Genomic DNA, 14,475 nt, shown 5'->3' with positions numbered 1-14,475 from the left:
ACGAATCGTCTTTAGTCTAGCAAGAATGTTGTACAAGTAAAGGTGTTATCACATAATACATAAATGGAGTATTTTGAAAAGGCTATTGTAATGTCACGAATCGTACTAGGCACCAACTGGTACATTGTGTACCATAAATAATCCACGTCCACTGCACAATGCACCAAAGATTTTAGAGAAGCAATTTTTTACAGATTTTGTGATCTGGTTGTAAATTTACCTTCTAAGATTATCATAGAAGTTTTAGATTCAATAATTTCATTAACAGAAAAGATCTTTGTTGGAAGTAAAAGGGATTTTTCAAGTTTTGAAATATTATAGGATAATAGGTCAAATCCGGTAACACAGATATTAAATGTTTTAAATCATAATGCCTGCTTCTTTTTCAAGAGATATGAATTATGTATTCCTTTTGGTTCCTTTTGTAATATGAGGCTTCTAGTAGCGTGTAAACTAGTATCAACATGCATATATAGCATTGTTCTTTTGCATGCATGTATATATAAAGATAAATTCTTGGTGGACAGTGCTTTTGCTAGCTAGTGAAAAATATATACACTGACCATTGTCACACGGCATCAGATTGAAATAATATGTTACACTCATAGTCTCTTCCTAAACTTAAGGTAAAGTTTTAGGGAATGTAGGTTGTACTAGCTATATAGTAAAGGCATGTATACCTGAACAATTTTCAGGTACAGGTACAGTGGTTAAGGTACAGGTCCAGTCCTGGACATGGACCTAGATAAGTTTGGTCAATTATCTGTAAGTTATACATATAAACAACTATCTTTTTAGTGGTAAATTGTCATCTTTCTTTGAGGATTTACATATATTCTAATCTTAGAAAAATTATAGGTATTCACAAATTTTCTTAATTCTCAGGTATAAAATTGTCATCTCTGACATTGGATTTATCCACTTAGTCCTTTATTTTGTTCAGGCATAGCTACAAGTACACCTAATGTCCAGGTCTGTACCTATACCTAAACAATTATACAGGAACAGGTACAGGGTTAGCTACACAACCCTAGCCGGTATACAGCTTTAAATCTATATCACAGAAATAAGGAGCCAATCACCATACACATATATGTTTCAATTAATTTGTGCCAAAAAACACTACCAGATACAAATACAGAAGAGAAAAATGTCCTTCCTGTGAAAATGCTCATCAACATGCTCCCTCGGGTGATAGCCTGTTGTCTATGCATTTCGAATCGCCATTTGTCCAATTTTTCTCCTCGAAATAAATCGTTGTCGCCATCAAAACGGGAAACCTATTTAAGACATTGCAACAAAAATTGTCCCGCCCAAAATCAATGTGGCCCTTAGCTCTAGTTATTGGGTCCTTGACACATTTTCTATGACATTTACAGATATTGATAACGCAACAAGTGTCAAGCAGCGAATTGATCTCAGCCCTCAGTGCTAGTGGTAGGGATAATGATGTGCGGCATACACATATTGGCTGCATCCAAAATGACTTCAGAGTCTAGTGGTGAATAGGAAACAAAAACAGGAATTTGTATAACTTGTTTGATGTGGTTTTCTGTAGGACAAAGTCCACTGTTCATCCAGTGTGTTGGTTTTACCGGTTTATGTTAGTGGGAGCTGCTTGGATATTCCAAATGAGCTTGTTCCGATTTGGGTGTGATAGGCTTGCTTGATTCGAGTTCAGCGCAACAATTTTCAAATGATATAGTGGCTGGTGCATTTTCTACGTACAATGAATAAGTTTTGGTGGGACAGTATTTTCGTATTTGCAGACAGCACACAAAACTGCAAAAGAAGCCATATATATCAATTACCCACATTTTGTTGTCAACGTTGAGTTCGTTTTTAATGTACAACCACATGCAGGTGTCTGTCAGAATATTGAAAAGGTCAGATAATACAGAAAGGGGCCGTTAACAGAAAGCAACTCCTAGGGAGATTATGTCTTGGCCATACATTACAACACACTGAAAGTCAGGATTTGTGTCATAAGCCTCAGCATTTGAAAAGGTGTTTTCATACGTCAGGCTTTTTGTTATGAAATTTTTTTTTTCCTTCCATACAATATATATCGTATATACGAAGGATGTAAATGGTGTTGCAGTTACATAAATGTATAATTTATTTCTCTTGGATATTAGAGTTACCATGGCAATTTAGGGTTGGAAATCGTCTTTTCTCATAACAAAAATGGGACTTTCTGTCAGAATTTTTTATCAGCTTATAGGTGCTCGTATTGCACTGGCTCAAGCGTTAACATTTTTTTGTGGGGCCCACTTTAACCCAGGTGCATCTATATGTAACAACGGACAGTACAGGTGTTTGTAGCTGCTACATTCACGCATACTGATTAATGATACATTGTCTGATAATAATAACATGGAGAAATTAAGATTTAAGACAGGAAAGTAGATTTACTTATCTTTATTTTGGATATTATGAAAAAAACATTGCTTGGTCATTTCTTAGCTTGGTCTAGAATAAACTACACAGACTTGAATCCCATTTTATCTAGAAAAGGAAGTGTGGTTAGAGCTTAGGATAGCAACATCTGTACTACAGTTTCTGCATATTGGAATGTGCCCGAAAAACAGATCTCAACATCAAACTTCGAACCTTTTCCTTTTTATATTACAGTCTGGTAGCTAGGGATTTTAAACCCTGTGTATCTAATGTTACCATACCCTTCTAAAGGTCTTGCATATGAATTATCAATCTAACACAAGCATAATGATATGTTGATTGATTTGTTGATTTGTCCTAAATGATGAGTGCATTCAGCATATGCAAAATTGTATATTTTGGGCCCTGTTTAGACTTTAGTCATTGATTGTTTATCCATCTAGATCCGGATATGGGCTTTCAATGCAGCTTGGGGAAGGTCATTCAACCTTTAGTCTAGATGTCTCCATTAATATTCTGAAGCGTAGGTGGCCTTGGTCGTGTGCAATATTTTGTTTTTTATTACATTTATCGTTCAATAAAGATTTTAAATGAAGTATGACCAGAATCTACTGTGGGAAGAGGATTCACTTTGAGCAGGTATATATGAATTTGTTATCATTTTCATTTTTAGTAAAGGCGTAGATTTGTCGTTCGTATGTGAATTGGCCTCCCACCTAGTAGTGGTATATTTGTATGGTTATACATAGTGCTCTTGCCAAACACTGTGTGTGTACACATGTCTTGTAAGCCTCAAAACACATTGGACTTTGATACTAAAACAGCCATGTTTTTTTTACCAGGATACTTCAACAATATGGACCTTGTGGTGAAATGTATATCTTCAGTTTGCCTCTCACTGAAATAACTGTACTGTGACGTGAATAACTTCCGATACACAAAAATAGGATTCAAATTTGATTGACACAGTATACATAATTAACTGCGTATTGATAAAATGAAACCCTGTAGATATTATCCTGCTGTTACATGAGAAAAGGACTTAGATTTTTCTATTTATAGGTAAATGGCCTACGTGTTCTTTGAGTGCGGATATTATGTTGTTCACCCCTGTGGATATGACCTAATTACCTAAACTCTACCTGAAAAAAAAGTGTTGTCTCAAAGGGATAGACAAATCCCTAGATGAAAACAGGTGTTTTTTCCTACTAAAAAAGGTGATGTTATATCACATGCATGCAAGTGCTGTATTATCACATCCAGCAAAATTACAGCTGAAATGACCTTAGAAAAGATTTCTAGGAGGCTGAACTGAAACCGTTAGCTTTTTAAAAAGATTAAATTAAGTACAGATTAATACGAATATTTTAAGCCGTAAGGTGAAAATGAGGTCGCTGTTTATGTAGATCAGCCAGGTCAGCTGACAGGGTTCTTGACTCGAGTGAATAGACTGGCCGGGACTGCCTTTATTCCAGTAGGAAAGCTCAATGCACCGTCTAGTCATACATTCATGTATTCACAGATCTGTTCGTGACATGTATCAGGGATTGAAATTCATTTTTGGGAATTGGTGCCTGAAAATTTAGGTGCACAGACAGAATTTTGGGTGCACGACACGAAGTAAAATAGAATGTCAGCAAAACGTATTTTACAAACCCTGAAATTCTATAGCTCACTTCAAAATTCTAAAGAAGTACATGTAATACATCAAACAAAGTACAACAAAGGTTATAACTTATATTGCTTTTTCTGATATATAGATTTCAAGAATATTTTGTATATATAATATTGCATTTACCTTATAGCCTAACAAAATATCTAGGTGCAGTGGTGCACCCACAGTGAAAAATTAGGTGCACAGCTTCAATTTTGGTGCACACAGGTGCATATGCACCCAGTATTTCGAGCCCAGTGTATGATGGTCCAAATACTAAAATATATCTATTCTGTTTGTGATTTTTTTTGCGGCTATGAAATAAGATGATAAAGAATCAATTTGAGGATGAAAGATTTTTGGAGCTTGGTATGCAGGTAGGACAGTATGGAAGCAAAGATGGCAAGATTCATTTGAGGTATTCATTTATTAGCGTGGACTTTCTTACACTGTATATTTAATATTACACTTACAGGGTTTCTATTACACGAAGTCTTTCGGAACATATGCACTTCTACTTGGATTCTATTCTTAATTTTCATAACTCAGATCTCAGATTGAAAATTTTATGTCCTTGCAAGCGTTCGACCCCCAAAAAAGGCTAGGGCCGGGAGGTATTTGCTAGAGTTGGCAGGGTTTCGCTAGGGTCAGTCAGGTAACCGAAAACACAACATTTTTTCCTAGGCTTTATATTACAGTATGACATGGCCATGCCAGGGGTTACATGTATATGTGTGTGTAGCAAAGTCTATTGATCTACTGGACCTATTTTTGGATCCAATCTTATGTGTGTATCAATGATTTTTGTGATGTTTTTCATTTATACAGTTCTTAGACAGCAATGTTGTTAAAAGGTAAAATTAACTCACATAATCCTGACTTCTACTTGTTTCTTCACATATTAATAATTATTATGATATCAAAAGAGATATTACCAACATGTTATATCTCGATGTATGATTTTCCTGGGATCCCGGCTGTCTTGGTGCAGCTAAATCTGTGGTATTGGAAGTCAATTTTTCTTGTCCTCACTTGAACCATTGGACCTATCCCAATTTCAATGTGTGCTGGACTAGCAAATACACTTTCTCCTCAAGCAAAGAAGGATGAGGTACAATTACGTGCATACCAGTGGTCCCGGGTTTGAAACCCAGCCACCAGGAGATGTCGTTTTTTTACGTCCACACCTGCGCTAAGGAATTTCATTCCTACACCAGTGGATTGGGTAGAATGTCGTATAATCAATCATTAGAAGGTGTCAATTGCATTTTCTGGGACAAGGAAGAAAAACATGGATACCCCATGGGAAATTGTTAATGAAGGAATAGTCCTGTGGGACAATTCTGACAGGTAAACTGAAAGATGTGAAATAGAACATCAGTTTGTGGCACATCTGAACTTCTTTCTTGTGTTGTTTGTCAGAAAGCTTAATGATACTGTACTTCACTTAATCTTCGTTGTAGCAAAATTTCACGGTGTTAGGAAAATGGACGTTCTCACTGACTTTTAACTTCACAGTGGCGGCAAGTAAACGAACAATAACAACAGTTTTTTCACGGCGATGATAAAACAGTAAACATAAAGTTACAATGAAAGAAACAAGAATTACAGTATACATTTTTGTCCCATTTCCTGCTATGTCTTTGGAATGGATTCACTCATTATCATTCAATCCTTGACTGTTGTGATTTAGACGGAAAAATGTGATTTCATAACAGACTAACTACTTTTTTCATTATTATTTAACAAATTAAAATGACTTCTTGGATCTAGACAATTTCTTTCTTCCTTTCACACACAGATATTGTAGAAAAACCAGTTTTACATTTCTATTATACAACAGGTCTTTCAAACGTTGCACATTTGTCAGGTACTGAAGGAAAGCAAAGGTACCACTGGGGTTTGAAGGAAATTACATGCATTGACATCGACTGAGAATACATTATCTTGTCCTAACATGTCTGTGAATAATTAGATTAGAGTAATTGGTGTCCACCTTGAATCGAAGCCATGTCGAGATTACCATTACGTAATTTGTATTTCAAAAACCTTAGGCTTCTAAGGGCGGGTACATTTCTGTTTCTGTTGAATATTTCTTCAGCATTGGATATTCTTTTATCAAATGAAAACGCCACCAGCTTCATAATTTGATACAAAATATTTGCATGTAAGGTTGTAGTTTATCAAGATATATTTCATAGCCAATGTTTTGTTTTGAGATACTGGGGAAAAATTAAACCACGGATTGAAATACTGTAAATGCATTTAAGTTCGTGTGGTTTTAATTTTGCGATAGGGAGAAAATGGAGTGTTTGCGGTAGTTTTAAGTTTGTGTTTGAGACAATAGTAGACAATGGTGTAGGAGGGGGGAAAAATTTGTGGTGGTTTTAAGTTTGCGGCAAAGAGCTTACCGCAAACATAAAACCACCGCAAACATTTCTGTATTTACAGTAATACTTGCATCATATTCTGCTAGTTGAAATTGGCATACATTATACAAAGTAAATAAAATTGCTTTTTTTCAAGAAGGTTTTATAAATGTAGCCTGCTGTCAATGAAAATGTTTCTCCCCTTTGTCCTTTCATGTGACACCTGGATTGTCATTGCTGTAGAATTTCTACCCTTTCCCTTTCATTTTGCCCTTTCCCTTTTATTCTGCCCTTTTCCCTTCATGCCAAGTCACAATAATTTCTCACTGTAAGTGTTGTCATTGACACATTCACTCTGTTAAAGGTACATTAAGTAAGATTTGGGCCCCAAATTTGAAAATATTCTCAAGAGCAAAACTTTCATGTGAATGACATGAACAACAGTTTTTTTAGCATATTTGCATCATTATTTTGTATTCCTAATGATATTTCCTAATATTTTGTGTTTGTTACTTGTGTAAAAACAACCTGTACAAGGTCCTCTAAGTGAGAAACACCATCCCGAAATAGACCCTTCTTTTTGTAAACAACAACATTCTGGCCACCAGTAGGTTTCATGTTTGTATGGTGTAATGATGTTGCAATTTCTCTCCCTGAATATCGGTATGCAGTGCTATACGGTTGATTTAACTTACCATACAAAGAAATGGTCCGAAAATGTACTTTCTGTATTGTCCGATTCCTACATAGTGGGCCTTTAAGACCGTGAGAAATATTGTCATCATGTGACTGGCGTGTCTGTGCATCCCCAGGGTAATCCTGTCCTTGACCCCTATTGCCGAGGTGCCCTTTCCAAGAGGCTGGCTTGAACCAAGTCCAACCAAAGCAGTCCTTCATGGACTTTGTTTTAGCAACAAAGTGGCTTTGCTGAGATAGGGTAGAACACCTGTGGGGCACCCTGTAAGGTGGAAGAAAGGGGTCCTAAAGGGGGTCTTCCTTGGATCTATCAGGTGGTTGTGGCCTCTTTGAGGGGGCTGTGCAGTGTTTGAATATCCCACACAACAGCCTTATTTGGGGAGCTTTCTAAAGCATAACACAGTGTTAGAATCCTTATTCCTGAACAGAATATAGATTGTGATATTCCCAGCAATTCTGGCTTTAAAATTCTGCGGTAAGAATGCATGGTTGTGCAAGGAAAATCCCTGACTGCCTCTCAACATCTCGGCTGTACGTGTATGAGTCATAATGCTTCACCTCAACTGAATGATACTCTCAAGATGGCCATGAAAAATATGATTATTTGGCATCGGGCCATATCCCTGTCATGAAATGCTGGGGTGGTATCCTAGCTAGACAATAAGATTTAGATTAATCACTACAGAGCATATTATTATCATTTTGCCTATCTTTCTTGTGATGTTGATTCATAATATTCTGTAAGTCAAGTAGAGAATGAAAATTTCAAAGCTGTCCATATCTTCAAGCAAACATACTAGATATAAAAGGTGGTTTTTACAAGTATTGACTAGCGCACACCCCCTTTAAAATACACATGTCTTATCTGTTATTGAGTCTTAAAGAACTGTGTCAGCATTTGCATTTTGCGTCTTAAGTTTTTTTTTTAGCCCCGAGACCATGTAGACAGGAAATTATAGTTTCAGCCTTTGGTGAGGATCTTTAGCACTAACCTAGATACAGTGCGGCGGCCTTATTGATCCGCTGCTTCAAAAGATTTTGCTGAAAGTGGAAATTGCGTAGACTTACCGACTTGCCGTACTTTGCACCTGACATGGCTGAAATGTGCATTAGTTTGTATTGTATCTTTTGTGTATTCTAATTGGATATAAGACTGAAATAATCAATTTAGCAGTAGTGGTAAACAAGACAAGTGAATTTTCTTGATTTTTTTAGAGGTGCCTTATGGCAAGTGTATTTTACTACCCAATGTTTCTTATGATACCATCTGTCGTATTCTGGCTTTTATAACATTGTAGAAAGGTCGTAAAGCGGTCGAAACTCAGACTGAGGACAAAGCATAACGCTTTTTTGTTAGCTAGTAGTGCAATGCGGATTCGCTATGGCTTGTGTATTATGGGCACAGTATTTGAAGTCGGAGCCCAACCCTCTCCTTCCGCTACTCCCCAACCGAAGTCAGGTACCCATTTTTACACCTGGGTGGAGTGAGGAAAGTCGTGTAAAGTGCCTTTCCCAAGGGCACAACATCGGTGACCTGTCACGGGATTTGAACCCAGCACCTCTGGGTTCTGGGCCAAACATGGCAACATGGCGCCACTAGCTAGGAGGCCAACAAGATGCTTAAGTATCACTAAAATTGTTATTCCTTTGAATTAAAGTACACAATTACTCATGAGAATTTTTTTTCTGCAGGGATTTATTTTACTGAATGATGCTGGGGCCGAAGCCTGGCGGGAAGAAAGACATGAAGAAAGCTGCCAAGCCTGGTTCCAGCACCCCAGATCACAAGGGGGAGGACTCCTCCGCCTCCGAGGCAGAACCTGCAACATCCACACAGAAAAAGGTAAGCGTGAGTTTATTCATTGCAAGCATCGTGAGGGAGCGGTGCAACCGGGGAGGGGGGGGTGGTGGGGGGAGTGGGGTGTGTGGTGGTGGTAAAGTGGTGGGTGTGGTGGTGGTAAAGTGGTGGTTTCCTTGTTCCATAATGTGGAGTTTTAAAGGAAATCCAAGCAATATTACGGCCCGAAAATCTGATGTTGAAAATCATTTTATTTAGTCATTTCTATACATGATTAGTTCAAACAACGCTATCATAGCAACATCCATTGATGCAAAAATACGATGTCGTTGTGACGTGAGAACTCACCGAAAATCGTGGTTTAGAGCATTTGGGTGCCGCGCCCCTGTTCCCCCTCTTTAGAATAACCTGTGTGTAGGTCCATTCAAAGTTGGACGTTAGGGAAAAACAGCCTAAATTTGGAAGGCAGTACAGCGGTGCTGAACTAGCAAGTCTGGGGAGAACCCTGTGGATGTTCGAATGCGTGATTGAAACTTTACTTTCCAACCATAGGCTGAGTTTGTCTCGTCTTCACTGATCCAGACACCATTCAGAGCTACATGCAACCACTCTCCTTTTTAGTCCAGTATATGAACAATATTGAGAAGGTAATCAGCCATACAACAGGATTCTACCAGGTTAGGACATTTGGGGCCTCTTGCTAATGCTAGGAGGTACACAGCCTACGAATTATTACAATGTAGATGCAATATCAGGGCTTGAAATACTGGGTGTATGTGCACTTTTGTGCACCCAAAATTGAAGCTGTGCACCTAATTTTTGACTGGGTGCACCAGTGCACCTAGATATTTTTGTAGGCTAGAGGGTAAAGATACTATTGTACACTAGTATACAGAATATTCTTGAAATTTGAAAATCAGAAAAAGCGGTAGAACCTCTATTGTACTTTGTTTGATGTATTGAAATTTTGAAATTAGCTATAGAATTACTGATTGAAGTTTTAAGGTAGGCAGTTGAGTTTATAGTTATGTTATAATTATAGTTACAATTGTGCCATATTATTTTAATGGACTTTGCAATTCCCTACAGATATTTCAAAAGTCAGAAATATTGGGCCAGTCAGAAACAAATATGATTTTATCCCCCACCGATATCACTCTATGCATTTCTCTCATTATTCCACAATACTTAAGATAGTTCAGTATGCTGATTATGGTTAAAAGTGGCTGTTTGCAATATTCTATTCTTTGGAAGAGCCAGACTGCTCATTTTGTATTCTACTGGAAGAAATTAAATGTGCCTCGGGGTGTTATTTCATGGACATCTGAAGTGTACAAACCAAAAATACATGTAGTAAGCAAGGTCAGGCCGGGTAACCTTCTTCAGCCTTCCAGAGGAGAAAACATTTTAACAACTAATGGTAGCCCTAAAAGCCTGTTGTATAACTTGCAAGTTAAGTTGGGGATGAGCTCTAAATATTAGTTACATCCTATTCAAAATTTGTTTGTTTGAGCTAAGTCATAAACAATTTGTTTATTCTGCTCGTCTTGGATGAAAATTCTGTGTTTGCTGTCCTCCACAACAAAATTACTTTGTGCTAAACTTTAACTTTATTAAGAACTGGCTTCTGAGTTCTAGATCTATATTCTAGAAAAATTATGGCTTTTGGTAAATTGTCCTGTTTTGAAATGATGATGAGTTTTGAGACCATCCCTATGGCAATATAGGTATAGCACAACTCAATATTGTTTTGCCTCCATATCTAGAGCTTCATGAATTTAAACGCTGACAGGGATCTTAAAGGTACATCTTGATGTAGAATTCTATTTTTGTACAGTTCACAAACACCCAAAATAGACAAAATAATGAAGAAAATATGCTGAAAAGAGGTTGTACATGTCAGTACCTGCCATTAACATTAAGATTTGTTCACAATAATATTTTCAATTTTTGTGCCAAAATCCTACATAGTGGGCCTTTAATCTTCAGTTACATTACATAATTCATCTCTGTTGGATGAATTATGTGATCATTACCAAATTTCGGTTACTAGTATTATATCTGATTTCTTATTATTTGTATATGAGCAGGTATTGTTGGATGGTTCTCTTATTGTATCCTGTTATGTTCTTTGAATAAAAAAAAAAAAATGCAGCATACACCACAGTCATATTCTGTATATATGGATACATAATTCATAAGACGTGCATTAGCGGAAGGAGACAGCAACATATCATCAAAGACAGTTCTACTGGGCTCCTTTCCCTAAGGTATTCACCCAAGCATATTTTTAGAAACAGGGTTCCTGCTTTTGAGTCCTTGGCTGAATTTCGTTTCCAATGTATTACTGATGCATTTAGAGATTTTTTTTTACCTGTTTGGTAATTAAGATTTGTAGTTAATGAAGGAAACACGAAGGAAGGTCATAATTAGATCCCAACAGCATATTCTAAATGTAAATCATATTAGTCACTTCTAGATGCATAATTATAAGTATTGACTAATTGTTCTGCTGTTCAAACTGTTGTTGTGCTAAATATGTTTCCTTCCTATAGAAAACATGTCCTTTTTCTCTAGATTTCCTTTTCCAAATATCTAATCATACAAACCCTATAATAATATTAATAAGGCTACGGATGACACAGAATTCTGTATCAAGATAGCGGTTGGCTGTTCTCAATTTCAAAGATAATATAGGTGAAAATCTGTTAGATTTTGGGGAACATGGAAATGCATCTCAATGCAGAAACTTAATATGATGTAGGAAACGTTGCATGTAATCATTGTGTTGTGGTATACAATCTGATGGAATAATTAGTCCAACTAATTGAACCATGGCACATGTTGCTGAAATTTGCATACGTCTTTATTCATGAAAAGATGAGGGTAAAAATATGTTGCTGTTGCTAAGGAAATATTGGTATGATTTGTAATTCTAGTGGACATATTGCTGAAAAAGAGTCAGTTTTTTACTTGAATGGGCTGTCTAACCCAATTGCACATGTACACTGATGTGTACTAAAATGTCATCTTTTATCTTATTAACATGTTTATTGGCAATAAAAGGGGGTCATTTATGTAGAATTTATGAGCTTAATAATATGGCAGTAAGGAACAGGTTTTGGACCATGTTCTATGCTAGAATAATACATTGTTGTTGTGTGTGATACTCTCATTTTAGCTAGTATTTAGGGCATACATAATGGCACTGGTAGTGTAATGATAAAACAATGTAGGTTTATTTTAGATCTGGGATTGAAATACTGTTTTTCATGCTTAATATTTATTATTTTAGCCTTTAAGGAAACCCAAGCAATATTAGGGCCCGAAAATCGGATTATGAAAGTCAATTTATTTAGTCATTTCTATACATGATAAGTTCAAAAAGCACTATCACAATATATAGTGACATCGATGATGCAAAAATGTGACTTCGTTGTGACGTGAGAACTCACTGAATATCATTCCAGAGGTTTTTGTAGGCTCGCAAAACTAAGGGGATCATCCTATGGCATGTTTTTTTGAACGGTTTTAAACTGGTCATTTTTACAAAAGTTATTACTCAAAAGTGTTAATAAATGTCACTACAATAAAGATTTCAGCATTTTTTTTACTTCCATTTTTTGGTCCCTAATATTGCTTTGGTTGCCTTTAAAACTGTTTCATTACTTCATGATAAATCCAAGCAGTAACAGGCTGGGAATGGGGGTAAATTTTTACGGGAAGCAAGCACGTTACAAAAGCTCTAACCTGCCCCCATGACATGTATATTGGAAAACTAATTTCAACCGGCACACGGTGTAATAGCTTTCTCCTTCTACGGTAATTTGCATGGTCATGTGTCTCTCTGCCCACGTACGATATTGATTGATAAATACTGGCCCGCTGTTTAATTTCCTCTCCTCATCCCCGTCGTTTTAGGAGAAGCCGTCGTCGTCAAAGTCTCACGGTTCGTCACGTGGCGATAGCAAGGCCACGAAACGAAAGCTGTTCATGGTGTCTAACATCCTGGATGAGGGCGATGGTGAGTTGGCTTTTGACATTCTTCTTTTTATTATCTTAGGCCACAACAATTTATTTCATTGTTTATCGGACATTTGAAGTTGAGATTTAAATGGTGGTAAAGATGTGTGTAATACCGAATGGCGGCTATATAGATATAGATAAAGAAAGCTGAAAACAGGAAGATGGGAGAAAAACTGTATATTCACTTTCTGAAACTGTCTGCAGTTAGATACAGCCCTCAGGCTCTGTTTTTATTTAATATTTTTATTAAGTGTTATTTTTAAGAGCAGAGGTCCGACAAATAAAATTTGCGTGGCCTTCGCAAGGCATGGCGAATGCACTTTAATGAAATTAGCTTTTTGAAGGCTTTTGTATCATGTCCTTTGCGAAGGTCGACTTGTAACTAGGAGCAGAATTATAAGAGGCACTAGATAACAAGTTGCCAGTGGTATTAGTGTCCTGGTTAATGCCTGCTGTTTGACATTCATTCTTAGTAATAGACAAATTCAGAGCTACAAAAAACTGCTGATGTCATGGGGGACGCATGTCATTTCCGTCAACACGTACATACCGATGTGCATTTGCCACGTCTGAATACGTGAACGTAAGCATGAAATTTGTTTAAGTTTGAGTTCAAGTGTTGACGTATATCCGATATCTTCTGTGTATGATGCTAGCAGTTTTTGTTGGCCTGAATATAGGTCATTTGTCAAAAATCAAGCCTCTACATATGTACTCATTTCTGTCTTTACACTGGACGTAAAGCTATGAGTTTTTAAAAAAAATGTAGCTGAAAAGCTGACACAGTACGGTAACCGTATTTAAGTTCGCTGGGATTTAATTTCGAGTTAGGAAGAAAAATGGCATGTTCGTGGTGGTTTTAAGTATGGTTGAAACATATAGGTGGGTGAGTAGAAGAAATAACAAGCATTTTCGTGGTGGTTTTCAGTTTGCTGCAAACAGGTCACCACAAAAACCGTGAACATAAAACCACTGAAAATTTCAGCATTTGCAGTATGCTGTGCTGTAGCTTGTCTGTCAGATTGATTCTTGTTGTCTTTTCCTGTGATGTTTCTACAACAAGCAAGCCAGTAGAATAATAATACAGAGTGGTTCCTATTGATAGCTTTCTCTTCTAATAAGGAAGAATTGCTTGCTTAAAGCAATCGCTTTAGGGTTCATAGGGAGGGCATGGTCTCTCGAAACAAAAGCTATTGTTGGCAGAACACCTGGCCAGCTGTTGACAAAGTACACAAAGCCACACAGTGTACGGTGCTGTGATTGTAGCTAAGAATTAGGTTACTATTGGGGTGTACTAAAGCTATAGGGCCAAACCATTAAGGAAAGTTTTTGAGGGGATATGTTTTATTATCTTGTTTGGTGTTTGTAGGATATTTACGTTGTTTAACTAATTTGAAATGTCTATACTGCAAATGCAGAAATGTTCGCGGTGGTTTTATGTTTGCGGTTTTTGCGGTAAGCTCTTCGCTTTGAACTTAAAACCACAGCAATGTTTTTTCCCCTCCTACCCCCTTGTTTATTATTGTCTCAAA

At 37.0% G+C, this 14,475-nt stretch overlaps 1 protein-coding gene across 5 annotated transcripts in view; it reads left to right on the top strand.

The window, feature by feature from the left end:
- LOC136438047 (ankyrin repeat domain-containing protein 12-like) overlaps positions 1 to 14,475 on the top strand; it is a 39,716-nt gene that overhangs the window by 1,423 nt on the left and 23,818 nt on the right. For all 5 annotated transcript variants that reach the window (XM_066432698.1, XM_066432697.1, XM_066432696.1 and 2 more), the window contains exons 2-3: positions 8,812 to 8,962; positions 12,839 to 12,941. In XM_066432698.1, coding sequence (XP_066288795.1) covers positions 8,828 to 8,962; positions 12,839 to 12,941 — 238 coding nt within the window. In that variant the 5' untranslated portion in view covers positions 8,812 to 8,827. The remainder of the gene's footprint in view (positions 1 to 8,811; positions 8,963 to 12,838; positions 12,942 to 14,475) is intronic.

Source organism: Branchiostoma lanceolatum, chromosome 7 (assembly GCF_035083965.1).
Source record: "Branchiostoma lanceolatum isolate klBraLanc5 chromosome 7, klBraLanc5.hap2, whole genome shotgun sequence".
In the NCBI taxonomy this organism is placed as follows: Eukaryota; Metazoa; Chordata; class Leptocardii; order Amphioxiformes; family Branchiostomatidae; genus Branchiostoma; species Branchiostoma lanceolatum.
The sequence above is the reverse complement of the archived record's forward strand: the minus strand, read 5'-3'. Positions and strand labels throughout refer to the sequence as shown.